This window comes from Zalophus californianus, chromosome 8 (assembly GCF_009762305.2).
Source record: "Zalophus californianus isolate mZalCal1 chromosome 8, mZalCal1.pri.v2, whole genome shotgun sequence".
NCBI classification, from domain to species: domain Eukaryota; kingdom Metazoa; phylum Chordata; class Mammalia; order Carnivora; family Otariidae; genus Zalophus; species Zalophus californianus.
Genome location: NC_045602.1, coordinates 53,838,026 through 53,860,744, shown reverse-complemented (window position 1 = coordinate 53,860,744; position 22,719 = coordinate 53,838,026). Strand labels below are relative to the sequence as shown.

General features: G+C 42.4%; 1 protein-coding gene across 1 annotated transcript in view; it reads left to right on the top strand.

Annotated features, from left to right (window-relative positions):
• The first annotated feature begins 19,128 nt into the window (after nucleotides 1-19,128).
• The window catches only part of ANTXR1 (ANTXR cell adhesion molecule 1), a 216,110-nt gene continuing 212,519 nt past the window's right edge, over nucleotides 19,129-22,719 (top strand). Inside the window, exon 1 of the mRNA XM_027621494.2 lies at nucleotides 19,129-19,946. Within this exon, the coding sequence (XP_027477295.1) occupies nucleotides 19,795-19,946 (152 nt within the window). The 5' untranslated portion in view covers nucleotides 19,129-19,794. The remainder of the gene's footprint in view (nucleotides 19,947-22,719) is intronic.

Sequence of the window (22,719 nt, the reverse complement as noted above, 5' to 3'; positions counted from 1 at the left end):
TTAGCAAAATTCCAATCTTTTTATTGCCATAGGGTTTTTGCCCTGCTATGTCTCAACTATCCTAGGAGTATACTCACGTTTAAAGAGCCTTCCTGGTTACTCTTACTTCTGCATGGTACCAGAGCCCAGACATGTCTCACTGAGCCTAGAAGACTCCACAATGGCCACTAGAAGTTGTTGAATTACAGCTACCACTGTGCCCAAATGGGAGGTCTTGTTCTGATGTTAAAAGCTGGATATTTAAAAGAGGTATCTTTGTTTGCTCTCACCCGCTGCCCACAATGGAGTTGGTGCTCAAAGCTGATCCTTCTGAAACCTGTAATTGTCAGACGTGAGGCTAAGACTGAACCTCCAGCTTTGCCAAGGTTTGGCTCCTGGTGCAGATTCCTGCTGAAGCTGCATTATAGTTCATCCAGCTGACTTTTACAACCAAGTATGTGTCGTTTAAACATTGGGCTCCGCTCCAAGCCAGAGAATTAGCTCGAGGGTTTCCTTATTAGTTTTCCTTCTTTTCTGTTTTATAATTTATCAAATCATGCTTTTTAAAATATTATTTGTGAATTCTTACTCTCCTTAAGCTTATTTTGTTATTCTTTTTCTAATTCATTGAGTTGGCTAGTGAATTTATTTTTGCTATTCTTTTCATTTTTTTTAAAGACTTTATTTATTTATTTGAGAGACAGAGAGAGCACAAGCAGGGGAAGTGGCAGGCAGAGGGAGAGGGAGAAGCAGGCTTCCCAACAAGCAGGGAACCCTATGCGGGATTCAATCCCAGGACCCTGGGATCATGACCTTAGCCAAAGGCAGCCACTTAACCGACTGAGCCACCCAGGCGCCCCTCTTTTCTTTGCTTAATAATACAAATATTTACCATCATTAATTTCTTCCTGTGTGTAATTTGACTTCATTCCTTAATTTTGGACATATAGCCTTGACATTATAGTTATTTATTTAAATAGCCAATAATTACACTTTTCATTTCCTCATTGACAAAAAGTATTGTAGGACAGTATCTTGAATGCTCAGTTTTTTATATGTTATTTGTTCTTTTATTATTGATTTATAGTTTTATTTCATTGTGGTAAGTGAATGTGGCCTGTGAAACTTCTATTAACTGGAATTAATAGTTTTTTTTTAAAGCCTAAGCTATGAACAGTTTTTGAAAACATTCCAGGAATATTTAAAATGAATGTGTGTCAGTTCCAGGATTCAAAGTAGAATGCAAAGTTATAGAAGGTGGATGCCTTGAGTCTGGGTGGACTCAGTGACTTGCCTCTAATAAGTAGAGCGTGAAAAAAAGAAAAAATAGTCACTTTACAGTAGAGGAACTTGACAAACACTACCTTAACTAAGTGACCACAGTCAACATCACCACTCATGTTGATATCACGTACCCTCTGATATGATACACCCCTCACCAGTCTGGTATTCTTTCCCAAAATCCATAACCACAGTATAATCATGAGAAAGCATCAGACAAACCCAAACCAGTGGACATTTTACAAAATACTTAGCAGCATTCTTCAAAGTTGTCAAGGTTTTTGTATTCATTTTTCCATGCTGCCACAACAAATTACCACAATCTTGGTGGCTTAAAATAGCACATATTCATTCTTTCATAATTCAGGAGGCTAGAAGTCTGAAATTCAAGTGTCAACAGGGTCTCCTCCTTCCAAAGGCTGTAGGAAGAATCCTTCCTCGCTTCTTTCGGCATCTGGTGGCTCCTGGTGTCACTTGGCTTGGGGCAGCATCTCTCCAACCCCAGCCTCTGTCTTCACGTGGTCTTCTTTCTTATATTTCTCTGTCTCAAATCTTCCTCTCCTTTCTCCTATCAGGACGCAGTCATTGGATTTAGGGTCCACCCTCAATCCAAAATGATCTTATCCTGAGATCCTTAACTTAATTACATCTGTAAAGACTCTATTTCTGAATAAAGATCACATTCACAGGCACCGGGGGTTAGGGCTTGGACATATTTTTCTGGAAGACCCAATTCACTCTATTCCAAGGAGATCGAGAAACTTCACAGATTGCAGGAGACTAAGGAGATATGATGGCTCAATGCAATGTGGGATCCTGCATTGGATCCTGGGACAGAAAGGAAACATTAATGGAAAAACTGGTAAAAATCCAAATAAATTCTGTGGGTTAATTAATAATATTGTAGTAATGTTAGTTTCTTAAATTGTTTAACATCATCTTCTTAATATTGTCTAAACATAAATTTCAGTTTTGATCATTATGTCATGGCTATGTAAGATGTTTGTTTAGATCAGAAGAAGCTAGGGGAAGGGTATATAGGAACTCTGTACTATCTTCACTCTTCTCTATAAATCTAAAATTATTTGGAATGAAATATTTTTAAGTAACCAAATTAGACTGTTTTATTAAAAGATGAAGACTCAGATTTTGTTTAAAAATCCAGGTATTAGACAAAACTAAAAGAAACACTGATATGTGAAAAAAAATGGCAACCATATAAAAGTACATTTTAAATAAGTAATAAAATTAGGGGCCTTAATATGGTTGTCAAAAGAGTACAATTAGGGCAAAATCAATAAATAAAATAATAGGAAGTCATTTTTGATGATAAAATATGCAATTCCCATTGAAGACCTAACAATCATAATCATTTGTTATAGACCAAATTTTGTAGAATCAGGCAAACAAGCAGAAAAATCTGTTGGAAATGCTACAAGAGACTAGCAAAACTACAAAAGAGGGGAGACCTTATCACTCACTCATTTGATCAGTTTTTGACAGATCAAATACACAAAAAAAGAATACGAAAAACTTTAATATTTAGGGGTTTGTATCTGGACATAGAATCACCATGAAATGCAGACTCACGTAAGTATCTGCAACAAGTAGTGTGAATAATATGAGCATTGGTGACATGATTGTTCTCAAGTGGCAAACAATTCTTGATAGAGTTCTAAACTAAGAAAATACTGTCTTCCTTCAATTGACATGCATTCCTGAAAGTTGTGGTGCCACCTAAGTAGTTAAAAAGTAAGTACCTTTATGTTTAAAACAAGTATCCAGACTCAGGAAACCATAAACAATCCCATAAGAAAAGGCTTCATGGCATGTGCTGTAAGCACAACTGAACAAAGCTAGCAGAGCATCCCTCCACGTGACTTTAGTAGGAACCCCCAAAAATTAATTTTGACAAAATGTCCCTACAATTTTTTTTTTTACTTCCTTGATGTGTTACCTGTAAGTAGGAAAGAGGAAGCCCCTCAACATGGTTGGGATGTCTCAAGTGGGCACAAGATTTTCTTTTTATGTTTTATGCCTGAAGTTACCTGGGTCTTCTAATTAACAGAATTCTCTAGTTAGGGGACCATTGATGCAATTGACATACCTGTCTTCTTATCATTCTCGGTTGGCGTGAATGTGATAGCCCATTACACTCTGTATGCCTTTTACTCTTGAAAACCCTGAAATAGCTCACAGAGCCAGGCTTTGCCCCAGAGCATCTGCTCTCCACGCCATTCTCCACCATTCTGAATATGACCTCATGAGCCTGAGATCATGACCTGAGCCCAAATCAAGAGTCTGACGCTTAACCGACTGAGCCACCCAGACACCCCAGAACGTGGCAGTTTTTGCACTGGGATAGAGATCTGGCCAGAGGTAGCCTCGGTTCTGGGAATGTGCATGCTTTGTCAAATGTTTTCTTTACAGGCTTTGGTGGTGGTACTGAAGTTATTTTGAGCACTGGCCCCTTCCCTGCCTAGAAAGGAAGTTCTCATTACAACTCTGCTGTTGCAATGTCTTGCAAGCCATCTGAGTGAAATGGAAACTGGGTTTGTGGTGGCGGTCAGCTGCTCTCAGGCTGGCATGGACCCATTCCTGAATCACTTGTATGTTAGAGATTTGACTATATCTAAATGCTCCTCATCCCACTTTTACTTCCAGCCTCCTAGATCTGGATATTGCTCTATGTCCCATACATTTATGGGAATGTTGCTGAAGATCTCCTTGAGGACAGTCTCGAAGGCCAGCTTGACATTAGTGGAATCCAGGGCTGAGGTCTCCAGGAATAGCAGCCCATTGTTCAGGCAATGCTTTCCTTTCTATGCTTGAATCATGAGCTGGTTGGTACTTACCCCAGTCTGATCCTTTACCACAATATAGGTAAGAACATCCTTCCATCTTCTCTACTGCTAAAACAAACACCTCTGACTGGAGGAGGACTTGGGATGGAGAGTCTTCATTGGGTTCCTGCTAGCATTTCCCAGATTAATGTCACAGTTAAAACACATCCAAGTATCAAATCCCCTAATGCAAATGTTATCATTTGCTTGAGGGGACGCTCAATGTTATGGTTAGACTGAGGGTGTCTGGGTTCCTAATCCCTTCCAAGGACCCCAGTATTCTGGAAAAGATTGATTGGTTTTCTGAAGGTCCATAGAGATAGATAAAGGAGATATGGAAGCAACTCCTCTACCTCTCAAACTCTATTTTTTTGATTATTTGTCCAGTTCAAAGGGAATATGAAAGAGAGAGAAACAAATATATAGGTTTTAAATGCCCCCTTGGAGCGGAGCTGAAGAGGAAGCTGAGCCAATGTCAGATCCCACGAAGGCCTTGCCAAGGGGCTTTGAGAATCTGGCAAATGGCCAATGGGACCAACACCTACGACAAGGTTATGGTGACTCTGTAGCTGAGAGATGAGAGGGATGATCGTTGGAGTTGCTGACAGCTCTCTACAGATCTTAACTGGCTTCAGTGGACAGTGATCATATTAGCATTCACCTGAACAGACCAGACTGTAGCCAGATAATGACAGAGGCATGCCCCACATACATTTTTTAAAAATTATTTTTTAGTGTGAAAATGAGACAATTAAAAATTCATCCTTGGGCACCTGGGTGGTTAAGTTGGTTAAGCGACTACCTTCAGTTCAGGTCATGATACTGGAGTCCCAGAATCAAGTCCCACATCGGGCTCCCTGCTCAGCAGGGAGTCTGCTTCTCCTTCTGACCTTCCCCCCTCTCATGTTCTCTCTCTCTCTCAAATAAATAAATAAAATCTTTAAAAAATAATAATAAAATAAATAAAATAAAAATTCATCCTTCTGTGTTCTTGATATCCATTAATAATATTTAATCCAGAAATATACAGATTTGCTCATCTACCAGCAATTTGCTGATGGTTGTGTTTCTTCATCTAGGCTCTCATTTGCCCTTCATGTTGTTAGGTCGTTAGGGCAAGCTTCATGATGCCCAGGTGGAAACTGAGCCTTCATGAGGTAAAGGGACTCATTCAGAGCCAGATAAAGGGATTTCTCTCACACATTTAGTCACATAACATCATTCATTGAGAGAGCAAGAATGGGATATAGAAAAGAGAGCTTTAATCTGTATAAATATCAAAAGCCAAGTCTTAGATGAATGCCAACTCCTCTGTTTATTCTCATTGTGTAGAGTATCAAATGTTAGAGCTCTATAGGGTATAAAGTCCCAAACATACACACACAGAGTTATTCTTTATGAGACCAACGCCCTTCCAGGGTCTTCTGAGTCTTTTAGTTAACTGCACAAGGCAGTCAAATCAACAATGCTGCCTTTCATGCTTGAGCTCTGTAGACAGGCCCTCTCTCTTCAGCAGTTCATCTCTTCAGTGGAAATTCCTCAGGAAACAATGAGACTCAGTACAGCAGCAACCCCCCTGCCTCTGCCAAACCACACACACCCCAAGATAAAAATGCTCAGCAATCTCTGAGAACTTCCTAGGGAAGCAATACAGAGAGGAGCCTTCCCACTTAGATTCCTAGAAAATACTCTCCTCCAGCTCCCCTTCCCATACCCACCAGGGCAGAGCAGGAGCTTGGTCACCCCACCTTAGCCCATCTCCTGTAGTACCCATATAGCAGACAGTGTGGGGTGCTGTATTAAGTCTAGCTCAGGGCTTCATTGGGGGAAATGAGGCTAATAACGCCTACTGTATTACTCAACAATGACAAACAACCACAGAATCTCAGCAGCATACAATAATAAGCATTTACTTTCACCCATCTATGGTCAGCTAGCTGGGAATTGGCTGACCCGGGCTAGGGTTGGCTGAACAGCTCTGCCTCGAGTTCTGAATCCAGCTGGCTCTACAGTCTGTTCCACATGTCTTGTTCTGAGCTCCAGGTGGAAGTTGCAGCACCACCCTGGGAGAAATTCTTCTCAATGTGAAGACAAAATTGCCAGGGAGCATAGCCAACTATACTCTCTGAAACGATGCAAGCACATTTCAAACCCTTGTTTGCATGACATCTACTATCTTTCCATGGGCCAAAGTAAGTCATATGGCCAAGCCAAAAGTCAAGGAAGTACAAACCAAAAGTACAGGGAAATTATCCCCTTGTGCATGCCTCATGTGAGAGGCACTGGAAAGTTACATTGCAAAGAGCATGGATCCAGGGAACAATGAAGAATTGAAGCTGAAAAATCAATCTGCCACACTACTTCTTAGGGTTATTGAAAATATTAAATGTAATAATGTATGCAAAGCTGTTGTTGCATAGTCAGCATGCAATTATCATTTGCTTCATTTCATTACACACATTCTGGGGCTACCACTGTCACGCTCTGACTGAGGTTTATCCAGGCTGCAGGAGATGCCTGAAATGTGGCCTCCATCAATTCCTGACCTCACTATATAGACATGCTTCTCCTTGCTTCAAAAAGTAGTCTAATTCTCACCTTTCAGAGTGAAGCTGGCCTAAATGACTTCCCTTGACCAACAGAGATCTATCAGAAGTAACATTCAGAGTCGGTGGCCAGCTTGTATCAGAGCTATGGCTAAACATCATCTGGATTTGATCTCTTGCCGCAAGGAGGCTGTCTTTGCCAATCCGAAGACCGTGTGAAAGATGTAATGTCAAGAGTGTGATCTGTGACCCCTATGTGCGTCCCTGAACTCTGGTGTGCACATGTGATGAGTGTAATTTTGGCTCTTGCCAGGGGCACTGTGTGATCTGTGGAGACCTTGGAGTCTCTGAAACCTATTATTGTAAGGAGTGCACCATCCAGGAGAAGGATAGAAATGGTTGCCCACAGATTGTCAATCTGGGGAGCTCTAAGACAGATCTCTTCTGTCAATGCAAAAAACTACGGTCTCAAGAAGATGTGACTGGTGGGTAGCCTCTTCCACCCACCAAGCTGCCGCAGCTGCCAAAAAACATGCCTACTACTGCCAGCACAGAAAGAGTGGAGCACAGAGCCCCATCTGAGTGCCTGTTAGCGCACTGGCACCGCTCCACCTTTCTTCTCCTCTTACCCAGACACGCGGTAGGGATGGAAAAGGAATCTTCATTCACAGAACACTCTGGGAGACGGGAGCAGAGAAAAATTGATAGATTGGGTCATGATTTTGCTTGAATTCAAGAAACAAGCCTCTGTTTTCCAAATTGATATGTTCTCTCTACACCAAAGTCTTCTGAAACAGGACTGATACCATTTCAGTCTTCTGTTTGAGAAATTGAGGAACTGACTATGAAACTACCTCAGTGAGAAACCTATTCTTGGCAGAAACTCTGAGGGCAGCTGTCCTTGATGAGACATCGGCAGTGTGGTGGGGAGCTCTCAGAACAATCAATGTGGGCATTTAATCTTGTAACACCTAGCACATGGTAGCTATTCATGTTATTTTTCTTCTAAGAACTTGGAAACCCTTTCCTTTGCTGTTGTATTAATAAAGCAGGTGTTTCTTTTGTGGTAAGAGGAAGGAGGAGGAGGAGAAGGAGAGGAAGAAGAAGAAGAAGAAGGGGAAGGGGAAGAGGAAGAGGAAGAGGAAGAAGGAAGAAGAGAAGAAGAAGAGGAAGAAGAAGAAGAAGAAGGAGGAGGAGGAGGAGGAGGAGGAGGAGGAGGAGAAGGAGAAGGAGAAGAAGAAGAAGAAGAAGAAGAAGAAGAAGAAGAAGAAGAAGAAGAAGAAGAAGAAGAAGAAGGAGAAGGAGAAGGAGAAGGAGAAGGAGAAGGAGAAGAAAAGAAAGGGGAACAGGAAAAGGAAGAGGAAGGAGAAACTTTCTGAGAATTCTGAGGGTCAGCTATAAGACTTGCCACCTCCACCTGAGTTCCTTGGGATGCTCACTCTCAAACCACTCTCTCAGAGAACCCAGTCGCCAAGAAGCCCATGCCACCTGGGGAGCACTCATGTACACCTAAGCTCCCAGCCAACAGCCTGCATCAACTGCCAGTCATGTGAATGGACCATCTCGATTGTCTAGCCCAGTTGATCCTTTCACTGTCTGCAACCCAGCGGATATCTTGCTGTGTCTATGTGGGAGACCCCAAATTAGAGGTGTCCAGCTGAGCCCTAATGAACCCACAGAACTGTGAGCCATGATAATCAATTTCTGTTAAAGTTATTACATTTTGGAGTGCTTTCTTTGCAGCAGTAGGTGACCAGAACACTGGCCAAGGCTATTATCTCCACTGGCCACTGAAGTTCATGCAGGAGCCTGGTGGACAGAGAATCTGCCACTTGTCAATTTTCCCTTTCATCCCCGACCCACCACAGTCCACTCCTGGTTCTGGTCCTGCCTCCTCTTTCCAGCACTGTCCAAGCCCTCTGACAGAGGCGTTAGTGTTAGCTCAGCTCCCTCTCCTGCCATTTTCCTTCAAAGACAGGGATGGTGGCCACAACGTGAGAAGGAAACAGGATTCGTTTGGCAGCAACTCAGGGAGAAGTGGACACGCACAGCCCCTTTCCCAGGAGCTGAAAGGGGACAACTATTCCAAGTTCTGTAAGCATGTGCATTTCCCTGCCACTCCTCCTACAGGAAGACCTGGCCTCGGATGGCCTGAATTGACCCTTCAGGCTTTCAACTAGTAGACAGTTTTTGACCCCAAACATACTGCTATATTCAAGAGGCACTCTGAAAATCTGATTTCTCAGAATTCTGCATTGACCTCTCTTGTTTTATACAAGCTCTGAGAGACACAGGCTGATGGGCAGGCATATTGGGCCCCACAGAGTGCAGGATGGCCCTAACAAGGCCCCTGTGGATCTGCAGCGTCTCAGACTCCAACAGGCCTCACCTTTCAGAGTCTGGGAGTGTTCCCAGGAGCCCATTGACATTCTTGGAAACCCAATGCAATTAGAACACTTATTTTCAAGGGATGCTTCCCTTCTCTGCTTGTTGTATATCTGCTCTGCAGAAGTCATTTTACAGTAATGAAAGCAGCAACCCCATTCGCATTCTAGAATCTTCAACTCACATAAGTCAAAAGAAGAAGCTTCATCACCCACTTACCTAAACATGACACAGTCATTTAAATGATTGAAAACATTTAGGTAGACTGTAAAGTGACAATACCAAAACCCACGTCCTGGGAGTAGAATAAAGAAATGTTGAAGGTCAGCACCTTGTTAGGCCAAGCACTGTGCTATGAATGGAATCCAGGAAACTAGTTCCCAGGAACTCAAGTAGTGGCGGAAAATCACAGAAAAAGGACTGTCCTGTTTAAACTTCATCTTTCAAAACTTCTTCAGTTCCTCCTCTTCCCCATTACAGACTTTCTTGGAGACTTTGCTACCCTCTTACGGACTTCCCTCTTAGCATTGTTTCTACCCTCTCAAAAGGTCACAAGGTGGAAAGGATATAGGCGAGAAACCATCCTAGCTCTATTGCCGACAGGCGCACAGATTTTTAAAGAAAGTTATTTGATCTCTCTGAGCCTCAGGTTTTCACTCATGAAATGTCAAAATCACCGTTGTTGTGAGTATGACATGAAATACAGCATTGGTGACCCCCGAGTAGCATTCCTGCCATGTGCTGGTTCATTTCCTTGGCCCAGGCTAACCTCTCCTTCGGTGCTCCGAATGCTACCTTCCTCCTCACGCCAGCACCACCTCTCTCCCCATCTCTCTCCCTGGTAGCCTTTTTTCTCCTCCTTCCTCTTCCTCCTTCTCCTTCCCTCCCTCAGCCTGCCCTCCCTCACTCCCTCCCTCATTCCCCCTTCCCTCTCTCCCTCCCTCATTCCCCCTTCCCTCTCTCTCTCCCTCATTCCCCCTTCCCTCTCTCCCTCCCTCATTCCCCCTTCCCTCTCTCCCTCCCTCATTCTCCCTTCCCTCACTCCCTCCCTCATTCCCCCTTCCCTCTCTCCCTCCCTCCATCTTCCCTCCCTCCATCTTCCCTCCCTCACTCCCTCCCTCATTCCCCCTTCCCTCTCTCCCTCCCTCCATCTTCCCTCCCTCCATCTTCCCTCCCTCACTCCCTCCCTCATTCCCCCTTCCCTCACTCCCTCCCTCATTCCCCCTTCCCTCTCTCCCTCCCTCCATCTTCCCTCCCTCCATCTTCCCTCCCTCACTCCCTCCCTCATTCCCCCTTCCCTCTCTCCCTCCCTCATTCCCCCCTTCCCTCTCTCCCTCCCTCCATCTTCCCTCCCTCCATCTTCCCTCCCTCACTCCCTCCCTCATTCCCCCTTCCCTCTCTCCCTCCCTCATTCCCCCTTCCCTCTCTCCCTCCCTCCATCTTCCCTCCCTCCTGCTCTCCCTCCCTCCTTCCCCCCCCCCCCCCCCCGTCCCATCTCCTTCCCTCTCTCTTTCTCTCCCTTGCTCTCCTTCTCCCTCCCAGACTATCAGCTTCTACATTCCCTTGTTCCTTCCTCAGTCCTGAATACCAACCAAAGCAATCTCCCAACTTAAAGAATCATACAAACAAGCAAACACAAAACCTCCTTCAACTTTGCAGGTGGGCAAGTTTCTCTCCCACATCCACCTTCCTTAGCCCAGCTACTGCCCCTTTACAGCTTCACAGCTAACTTGCCGCTAACTACATCCACCAGCTCTCCTTCAATTGGCTTTTGGTTTCCCAAACTATTTGATTTGTAAAACTCACTGTTGCACTCTTATCCACATGAGTATTCTTCCTACTTGCCATCATAACCTACATACATTCTCAATGTTTCATCTAATAATGCACCGTGAACACTTTCTCATGTGTCACAGTCTTCATGTGTTTTATCTTTAACGGCCATGTAATATACCATTTTGATAATGATCCAAAATTCTTTAACTTTTGAAATCATTCTAATGTTAGGCATTATTTTCCATTTTAATTACAACTGGGTGTGTTTTTGTGTGTGTGTACTTACTTATTTACATATATAAAATAAACAGTAATTTCTAAATATTGAGGGCAACACTAAAAATCATATACATAATCATATAGACTATGGATACCTATAATATGTATGTATATATATGGTTTTTATGTTGCTTTTTAATGTTTTATGTTGCTTCTACTATATATACATGAGATACACATGTGTATATGGTTTTTGTTGCTTTTATGTTTATAAATTGCTCTGTGCTCTATTTTTCAACTTTTTCAATTTTTTTCAACTTTATTTTATAAATATCTCAGTGTATGGATATCTAGTCCATATGACTTTTACTTTTAAAGAAAACGTGACATCACACCATGCTAATAGTCCAATAGAATCAAACAGACTTACAGAATCTTTAGCAAAATCTGAAGCATCCCATTTAAAAAAAATATTTTTCATTTTTACTCAAAATAATAAAAGCACATCATTTAAAAGCCAAATTGTCTAAAAGTCATATAGCAATGTCCCTGTTTTTTGCCCCACCAACCTCCATGGCTCCCAGTCCCCATCCCCTTTCAACAATTTAGCTAATTCCACCATTTACACATTGCCATGTTTCCAAATGATATGCGCACACTGAATCTATTTTGATTCATAAATCTCAAACATTCTCCATCGACTTTCTATTTCAGAGGTGAGATTTAGCTCCCCTGTGTCAATTACAACAAGGTACTACTGATTTCTTGCTTCTCCTTTGGCAGTATGCTCTCAGGAGATCTTTGTGCTCCTCCTATCTGGATTGGATTGGCTGCACTCTGAACCATCTGCACCACCATCATCATGGGATGTCCCTTTGCTGTCATCCTAAGAATTCTCTTTGTCTTTATCTTGAGTTGGTGTAAAGTCAGCGTTCTCCAGAGAAATAGAACCAACAGGATATATATATAGAAAGAAAAATTCATCAGTTGCATATAATACCCAGTGCTCATTACATCAAGCGCCCTCCTTAATTCCCATCACCCAGCTACCCTATCCTCGCACCCACCACCCCTCCAGCATCCTCAGTTTGTTTCCTACAGTTAAGAGTCTCTTATGGTTTGTCTCCCCGTCTGATTTTGTCTTGTTTTATTTTTCCCTCCCTTCCCCTGGGTTCATCTGTTTTGTTTCTTAAATTCCACAGATGAGTGAAATCATATGGTATTTGTCTTTCTCTGAGTAACTTATTTCATTTAGCATAATACCCACTAGTTCCATCCACATCATTGCAAATGGTAAGATTTCATTTTTTTGATGGCTGAGCAATATTCCATTGTAGATACATACCACACCTTCTTTATCCATTCATCTGTCGATGGACATCTCAGCTCTTTCCATATTTTGGCTATTGTGGACATTGCTGCTATAAACATTGGGGTGCAGGTGCCCCTTCGAATCACTATGTTTGTATCCTCTAGATAAATGTTTAGTAGTGCAATTGCTGTTGACCCTCATTTCTTATCATTCTCTTTACTAGCCCAGGGTGGTGTGCAAGCACACTCATAACTTCCACTTATACACTAATGGCTTCAAAGGTTCTTCAGCATGGGCATCATTCCTGCATGTAAGAATTACATATATAAGTGACTTTTGGATTCCAATTTTCCAAATAAAAATGAAGCAGCAGTATCAATTAAGAGTGAAGGAGGAAATATTGAAAACTTTGAGAGTTTGAGAAAACTTTCTCAGAGAGAGAGGAAGTAACCCAAATAAAGATACATATTAGGACTATTCAGCATATATCTGAACTATAGCAGTGATGAAGACTAAAAAATATGGTTATTGTTGTTTTAATTTTATGCTAAGAGAACCTGATTTATGGGGAACTATCAAAATGTGGAAAAGGTATTCCAAAAATGCTACTATATATGCATAAAGTTTGCCAGATTTGGATGTTTTCCTTTCCTTTTTTTTTCTCTTTTCCCACAGTCCCTGGATTAACCACATGATTAAGAACAGCATTTTAAACTGATCTCATTACTTACTAAGTTTATGATGAACTCCCTCCGTACTTGAATTTTATAGTTTCTGTTTTTGAGACACCAAATTATAAAGTTTTCTTATCTGCCACCTGATTTCCCTCTGCCTCTGAGCAAACCTGGTTCCTAGAGGACAGTATTCTGGGAATGAGTTTTATTTCTTCCTCGTTAGCTCTTAGATTTGTAACAATTACATTGGATTTTTCCTCCATTTCAACTGAAGGTGATAGTTCTATGCTGTAGGGGCTCTTAGTCATTTTATGTGTTTATTGATTCACCTCGCTATCTTTTTTGACTTAAACTCACATTTTAAGTGTCTAAATTTATGACCATGATTAAGATTTCAGAGCAGGTCAGTCCTCAATCTTTGATGACAAATATGATTGAAAAGAAAACAAAGTTGGGAAGCAGTACCATCCATGTCTTGAGCTCAACCTATTTTGAAAGGAGTTTTATCTAGATTCAAGAATCAGTCCTGATCCCATGGGGCAGAGAGGCCCTCTCACAATGAATGACATAGGACTTCTCCACTCTTACTTTGGCCACAGTAAGGGCAAATGTTTTTATGTTAGGGGTTCCAGAATGAGCCTACTTCTTAAACATCTATCTTGGACACACATTCAGTTGAGCCTGAAAACCTATGCCAGAAATTTAACCCGGGTCTCCCAAGCAGTTCCTTAAGGAGTCAGTGCTCAGAGGCAACCTCATGAGGTAAATGCAGAGTTACTAGTTAGAGCTCTTATTACTAGTTACAGCTCTGCCCCAAGCCCTCTGTACCCTGATGATCTGTGATGGATCATGAATAGGAACAAGGATCCTGGGTATTCCTTAAACAGCCCAGACCTTGGTCTCTTTGTCATGGGATCCTTCCTGATCACTTTTGGATCTACTTAAGGAAGGAGTATCTCATTACCAGTAGGAAGAAACATTTGTCATGTCTTAACTTATTCACATCCTGGGACAACTCAAAGAGTTGTAGTTCAGTACATCTCTGAAGATTCCATTACGTTAGACCTCGTTCTCCTTAGAATTGGCATGGTGGGGTAGAAGGGACATGTTGAGTTTCCTCTAAAAGATAGGTTAACCAAACTGTTGTATCAATACCTATTTATGCATTTTTGTCTCCCAAGTAAATTATGCAAGGTCCATGTTTTATTCATCTTTGTATCTTCACTGTAGGCACAAGACCTGCCCTATAGTAGATATCTAAAAACTATTTTTGAACAAATGAATGAGTTAATGAGGAAAAATAATGAAGGTTCTTTTCTAGGGATTGTTAGATCTTAAAAAAAAAAACAGTATCAGAAAGAAGTTTCAATTATTATAATATTAGATCTAAAAACCAGCCTCAGAAGAAAAAGCATCACTGATTATAACCATTTTCTCAGACATTTCTTTAGAGTTTAGCTATCTAGCATTCTTGGCTAGCAGAAACAGTATTGCTGCCAATACATTTTTGATAGCTCCAAAGTATGTTTTCTGTTTGTTTTCTGCATGTATCCTAGGAAATCTTCAAATCCCAGTAGCTCCTGGATGAGCTAGAATCTTCACCTTTGCATTTCTCAGAGTTCATAATGTGAATGCCCATGGTACAGAAACAGCTTTGTTTCACTGGTGGTAGAAAAATCAAACACCCTGAAAGTGGTTCTTCGAAATTTATTCTTCTCATCTCTAGAAGAAATTCACAAGCAATTCCCCAGAATCCCACAATAACAATAAAAGCCAACATTTATTGTGTGTTTCCTGAGGACTACCCATGACACACATTATCTCATTGAAACCACACAACTCAGTGAAGTAGGTAATATTTGTAACCCCACTTTGCAGATGGGAAGCTGTGTTATGGACAAGTCATATATCTTGTTAGTAATGTCACCTGGTTAGTAATGGCTTTGCCCCAGAAAGCCTGTGTGCAATTACACTATTAGTGTCCTGTCCTGACTAATACAGTTTATGGGAATTACCATTAATTCTACAATAAATCTAATCAGAGATGAACATGTGAGGCAAGAGGGAAAAGAAATTGCCACTGTAAGACTGTGTGTGTCTGTGAAATTGTATGTGTCCCCGAAACCCCCACAACTTTTTCTGATATTCTACAGATATAGGTATCTTGAAAAAGCTCCACTGGTTATTACAGAGTGAGTAAGTCTCTTTGCCCTCACCTTCATGGTACCCCTTCCAAATATTCTTATCATGTTCACACACTTTGAGAACTATGGGTTTCTCTGGCTTAAGACTTGGACACACAGTAAAAGTGTCAAAGAAGTTACGGGCTTGACAGGCCTAGGTAGATTTCATCTGGGATCTTCAGTTATAAATTGGTCTGGGTTCTCTGAATAAGACCCTGGTCTTGAATATGCTTAAATATGCCAGGGCTGAGCAGAACTGGACAGAAAAGGGCTTTACTTGGTCTTGTGCTTGGGTTTTTGCTGGCCTTAAGTTGTCTGATATAGTCTTCCATTGGGCATTTGTAAGCTCTGGGCTTGTCAAGACCCTGAACTATACTGGTCCATTTTATCCCTCTTCTGGGTTCTGAGTTGGACTGGCCTGGTCTCTGATCTAGATGAAATGAAGATTTTGTTCAGCAAGGTTTTGAGCCCTTATGAGAGATCTGGGACAGATTCTTTTCAGGATATGTTGGCATGAATTATGGATTATTCTCTTGGTTGAGACCTTGTAGGAAAGTGTCTTCCTTGCTGTGGCTGCTGTGTTAGGCTTTGAGTTTTGGCTAGACTTTAGCTGGATTGGGCTAAGAGTGGATTGGTGATTAAACTTCATGCTGGGCTTGGGTGTGATTTAGGAAGGATTATGATGGTTTGCAGGCTTAGCTGAGCTTCACTGTGAACTGGATTAAACAAGATCTGTCCCTGGGCTGACATTAACTAAAATATGAAATTAGCTCATTTTTTTTTTCAGGGCTCTGAATTGATCAGAGTTGAGTTGTAGCTGTGTTTAATAAGTTCAATTTATGCATTTGGGTGGCGGTCAACAGGATTTCAAGGGAGATACTGGATTAAATTGATTTTCAAGTTAGTCTGGGTTTTGGGTAGGGTTATTAATGGAATACTGGATTCAATGTAGCTTTGAGTGTTTCTGAGCTGAGGTTGTGAATAACCTGGCCTATGAGATGTCATCAAGGTATTTGCTCTAGATTATGATTTTGCCCGTGGGCCTAAAATCATTACTAGTGCCTTTGCTTTTCTTTTGACCAAAAGCCACTATTCAATGGATTTGGATTCTTTAGAAACTTTGTTGTTCTGGATGATAAATTCCTTCTAGGAAGGCTGCCTTGACCTTTTGCAAATGGTAGTCCTACGAAGGACAAGTATGAAGGAAATCTCATGACAATGAAAAGAGACTATTTTACTAACTGTTATTTTGCCTTAGGAAGTTATGTGATACCACCAAAGTCCAAGGACCAGTAGGACCTACAAGAACTTGGCAAACATTGGACCTACTTGGTTGACCCAAAATTTGGTAGAAAGTGTCAGATCTGTCCGTATTCTGTCCCTATTTTGGACAAATATTTCTAAGGAAAAAATTTCCCAAGTTTTCTTGGGTAGTCTGTGTTATCTGGAGCATTTTCCAGAACTTTTGTCAAGAACCCAGACAAATGGTTAAGTGTCCACTGAGACTCTTGAAGGTTACATGCAATGTTACCAAGACAAGAAAAAAAAATTTTTCACAGCTTGACAAAAGGGGCTTAGTCACATATTGGAGGTGGGGGACAAGTATGGGACAGTGAATCACTGGAGGCTGGTAGACAGGCAGGGCATACTGAACAATTTCTATCTCAAAGAAGGAAACCTGGAAAATTCAGTTACAACAGTAGTGCAGGACTAAACCCTTAAGACAATCAGTCTAGTAAGACAAACTCTCCAATCTTTTGGAAGGCAGGGCATTTGAAATTTCTGGTATCCTTAAGTATCCTGGGATCCTTCCTTATGGAATGTAAAACATTCAAACATTCACAAGTTACCTCCTTATCCCTCTACTTCTTGAAAGAGAAGCTTCCCCTTCCTAGTAACCCAGTGCAGTCCAACACCCACCAGCACTACCTCACTGGAATCTCCTTGGTGACACAATGACACGTGTCAGATCAGTGGGGTTTTCTTGGGGCTTATGCTCTTGACTTTCACAGCTTGTGACACTCTTGACTGCTTCTTCCTCCAAGAAACTTACCCTTACCTTGGCTTCCAGGTTACCATTCAAACACTTCCATGTACATGATTAGTTTGCCTGCACTTCTCCATCTTCCGAAACTTTTATCCGTGGCCCCAACATCACAATTTATATCGTTCTTCCACTGACTTGAGTTTGAGAGGCAGAGGAGTTTGCTTAGACATCCCTTAGCTGTAGCATGAATCTGGGAAATGTTAGCAGGCACCCAGTGAAGACTCTCCCACGCAAGTCCTCCTCCAGCTTCAACCGACTGATCTACCTCTCCCATTTCCCTACATGCACCACTTAAAAGGCTTCTATATCCCAACAACTGAAGGAAAATGTTGCCAGTTCAAAGAAACTCATAAAGTCTCCTCTTGCAGACTTGTTGAGCCATCATGTTGCTATTACACCAAGAGCTTCTTCTGCCCCTGTTATTGACTCTGGATAACTTTGTTCTACTTCACAGATATGGAAAAACAAGAGTTGCACAGACTAAGTCTAGAGTATTTTAACCTCTTCCCAATTATTGTTTTCCTGAGAGCAGTAATTCCCAAAATGTAGGTGTCAATAGGTGTTGTTTGAAAAGAACAGTTTCACGGCCAGGTAAGTCTGGAAAATACAGTTAAACATTTTTTTAAAGAAATTCTCAAAGCTTTAATGTGACAATAGGATTTTCTAGTTATCTATTATTCCATAACAAGTTACCCCCAATATTAGAGGCTTAAAACGCTAATAAACAATAATTATCTCATAATTTCTGTGGGTCAGAAATCTGGGATTGGCTTAGTTGAGTGTTTCTAGCTTGGGGTCTCTCACAAGACTGTAGTCAAGATGTTGACCAGGGCTGCAGTCATCTGTCAGTTTGGCTGGGGCCGGAGGGTCCACTTTCAAGGTGAGTCACTCACGTGGCTGGCTATCAGCAGTGCATCTCTGTTTCTTGCCACATGGATGCCTCCATACAGCTGCTTAAGTGACCTTTTGACAGGGCAATGAGCTCCCCAGAGCAAGTTATCCAAAGAGCCAGAAGGAAACCACAGTATCTTTTATGACCTTGCCTCAGAAGTCACACATCATCATTTCTGTCATACTTCATCAACTGCACACAAATCAGTCTTATTCAGTGTGTGGGGGTGTGTTAACACCAGGAAAGAAGGGACATTGAGGATCCTTTTGGAGGCAGGCTGGTGCAATGCTTTATGAGTCCCCCAAACTTATGTCACAACAAAATGATTGTTTAATGAAGCATCCCAAGACACTAGGTTTCCGTGGTATAGCTGGTGGGGGAAAACCACCATGGATGGTCACACTGGAGACTGTCTTAGAGGATCACAAATGAGGGGAAGACGTGTCTGGAGAAATAATGCTGGAAAATGGAGCACCAAGGACTCCCCAGGTGGAAGATCTATGAAGCTGAAACTGAGTTCCTGCTTGAATCCACTCTAAAGAGGACCCCTCACTTCAGAGAGGCTAGCACAGGACTCCCCTGCCGGTCCCAAATGATTTGGAAAGTCCATACTCTTGTAAGCTGTTTACCCCTCTATCCTAAGTCAAAGATGGGGTGAAAAAGGTCAAAGTTCACAGGCTGTAAAGACCTTCTCACAGAATCTCTAAAATCTGGAGATGGAGACAATCTAGAATGCCCTGCTGATTCATGCAGGGAGCAAACTGTTCTTTGGCATTGTTTATGTCCAGCCACAGGACTGGACCCCAACAGACTCTTTTATGATCTGTACTAATAGTACAGTAAGGTCACTGGGATGAGTCAGATCACAAAGGCCCCGTTCTTCTCTACTTCATTTGCACAAAGGCACATTTGCAAAGGTCCCAGCCCCAAGGTCAGAGCCAAGGTACTTGGAGGAAGTAATTTTTCATCAAATGTTTACAGCGACCTTATCAGCAGATACAGGATAGGAAAGGAGAGGGCAGGGATAAAAAGGCTAGAGAGCGAGCGAGAAGTAGGAATGGGGAAAAAATACTGGAGAAAGAAAGGGAAGGTGCGTGAGAAAAAGAAAGGAATAAGAAAACACGCACAGCCGCACTCGCGCGTACGCCGAAGGGCGCTTTCGCCATCTTCGGCCACAAGGTGGCACCCTTTGAACTTTCTTTCTACTCCCCCCCCCCCAAAAAAATGAGACGGGGGGAGGGGGCGAGAGGAGGGAGAAAAGGCAAAGCACTCTTCCAACCAAGAACAATTTGAAAACCCACCCCATAATATTTAAAAGCTGGGACAAAGAAGCGTCGGGACGGAGCTGCTTCAAAACTGCAAAACGTTAGCGGAGCCTCCGGAGGGGTCCGCCGCCCGAGTCAGGAGCAGCCCCTTTAAAAAAGCGGAGTACAGTATTGGGATTCTTGAAACCTGAAACCTAGAAACAGAATCGAAGCGGAAACCAGAGGGAAAACCTTGAACTCCTCCAGACAATTGCTTCCGGGGAGTTCCAGGAGCGCGAGGGGGAATAAAGGGCCCGAGAGCAGGGCCCCTCGGATGGCGCGTCCCTGAGTGTCCTGGCCAGTTCGAGGCGCGTGGGAAGCAGAGGACCCTACCTCTCCCTAGGCTGCAGGTCATGGCCACCGTGGAGCAGAAAGCCCTCGGCATTGGCTTCAAGTGTCTCTCCTTGGCCACTTTTGTGCTCATCTGCGCCGGGCAAGGGGGACGCAGGGAGGAAGGGGCTCCAGCCTGCTACGGGGGATTTGACCTGTACTTCATTTTGGACAAGTAAGTGTCTCGCGTTGTTGCATCCTAGGCTCAGCTGATGATGCTCCCTGCCGGGCTGGGCTTATTAGCAGCATCGCTTCGGGACAAGCGCGCGTCTCAGGGGACCCAGAGGGACCGCGGGGGGTGGCCGCGGCCCCGCGCTGCGCCTCTGTCGCGGAGCGCGCCTCCCCATCTTTGCTGCCCGAGCCCGCAGGGGCGTCGCTGCTGGTTCGGGGGAAAAACCTACTTTCCGCCTTGCTTTCTGTGACCGAGGAGCACGCAAGGGAGTGTGAGGATGCTGTTGACCTAACACGTTTCTGTGAATCCTTTCCATTTGCTTTAGAAACCTGGTGAGAAGGGCGTGCTTTGGAGAGGTAGAACTTCCAGGCGCGGCTGGAGTGGGCTTTGAAAAGTCAGTCATGTCTTTAAACAGAAAACAAAAACAAAACAAAACAAAAAAACCACATGCTGTCCTACATAATGCATTGCCTTTGTTCCTAATAACACAGTGCACGCTGACTGGGCAATTAGTGAAAACAGAAGGCGGATTTCTCAACCTAGACACTATTGGGTTTTAGGCTGAGGAATTCTTTGTTGTGGGACCATCATGTGCATCGTAGGATGTTTAGCAGCATCCCTGGCCTCTCCCCAGTAAGCCGGCTCCATGCTCCCTCTCTTTTCCGCGCTAGCCCCCCAGTTCCACATTGGCGACGACCAAAATTGTGGCTAGACGTTGCCAAAAGTGCCCTGTGGATACATTCCCGCCCGCCCCTCCTGGGCTTGGGACCTCTGATTCAGACGGATTCAAGTTCTTGGTAATTCCACTGGTGGGCTACCAGGGAGGTGCAGGAGCCCCCGGTTTCCTTACCGAAAAGGATAGTGGCTAGGCTTCATGTCTGTGCTCAAGGGAGAGCTGAACTCTGACCAATTAAACACTTCCCAAGTCCCCTTAGATTTGCCAAGCCAGTCATTCAAGGAAGCTTTATGCTATCTACTAAAACCCAGCTTCAACCCTAAAAAGCCCCTCACAGAAGATCCATGCTCATTAAAAATATGTGAGCTCTCTGGTGCCAGGAGAGACGCTTGCTCTAACAGTGGTGGAGGATGAATTTCACAGACTGGAAAGTATTTGGGAGTTGGAAAAAGAGGCCTGCAAAATAAGTTGGCCAGCGAGACACCAAATGTGCTTTGCAGTTGCCCCTGGAGTTTGATTTTTCCGTAAGGGCTGTTTTGAACTCCAGATTCTTTGGATGAAAAATGAGATCTCTTTCTTAGAGATTTATGAGAAGGTGGATACTGAAAATATACTCCAATACTAAGAAATGGAATTTCTTTTGTTACTTCTAGTGGCTGGGAGCAACAGCTCACAGATTCAGAGACTGTCTGAAAACAGTCAGAGGTGCCCATCACGGTGCTTTCTCCCCTCACCCCCAAAAAAGCCAGTTGAGCAGGACACACAGGAAGACTTGAAAAAATGGACAGAACCACCAAGTCCCTGAATGGAATGACTCCATACTATAGAGATAATCAAGTTCTCCCCAAATTAATTTGAATTGAATTGAACTTTTAAATCAAAGTTCTGAAAGAATTTATTTTGGTGATGAGAAGAATTTAACAAAACGATTCTAAGTTTATCTTAGAGACAGAAACCTGGTAAAAAGAGGTAAAACATTTTTAGAGAAAGATGATGAAGAAATACCTGTAAGTATTAAAATGTATCATAAGGCAAATTATTCCACCCAGGATGGCAAAGGCCAAAGAACAGGTAGACAGGATAGAAAATCTAGAAAGAAATCCAGGGACGTGAGAGCATTTACTGGAAGTTCAAGTCGGTGGGGAATTAATTTGTTATTTTAAAAAATGATTCTTGGGGTGCCTGGGTGGCTCAGTCAGTTAAGCATCTGACTGGATCTTAGCTCAGGTCTTGATCTCAGGGTTTCCATGCTGGGGCATGGAGCCTACTTTAAAAAAAAAAAAAATGATTCTTGGACAAATGGTTAGTAACATGGGAAAAGAAAAAAGGTTAGGTTTATGTTTTACACCACATACCAAAATAAATTCCAGAAGGACTGAAAATTTAAATGTTTACAATGAAAGGATGAAACAACCGGAAGAAAATTTAAATGACTATTACTGTAATCTGAGGTTTAGAGCTCTTAAAACAAGACAGAAGCAATAAAGAAAACTATGAAAATACTTAAATATATTCAAATTTTCCATTTCCATAAGTGAAAAAAAGTCAGAGATAAAAGATTATAAAAAGTTACAAAAGCTTTTGTAACATCAATTACTCCTCAAAGATTGGCCTTAATATATAAAAAGCAGTTTTAAAAAGATGAGCGCAGTAGAGAACAGTAAACAAACAAAAAATTTCAACTTCACTAGTAATCAAAGAAATGAAAAAATCAAAAAAGTTGTAATTTTTAGTAAGTTGGCAAAGGTTTTTTTTAAAGATTACAATATTCAATATTGGCCAACTTGTGGGAGGTAGGCACTTTCTTATCTTACTAAGGAAAATATGAATTTGTGTAGTCTTTCTAGACTGGTGATGTTCAATGGAACTTTCTGTGATGATGGAAGTGTTCTATACCTGCTCTGGCCAGTTAGTGTCTATTAGCCATAGGTAGCTCTTGAGCAGCTTGAAACATGGCTAGTGTAAACAAGGAAGTGAACTTCTTATTTTGTTTATTTTTAATTAATTTTAATTGAAACAGCCACATGTGGCTACTGTATTGGATAGTGCAGACAAGGAGGTAATTTGGCAACATGTATCAAATGCTTTAAAAAAAATGGG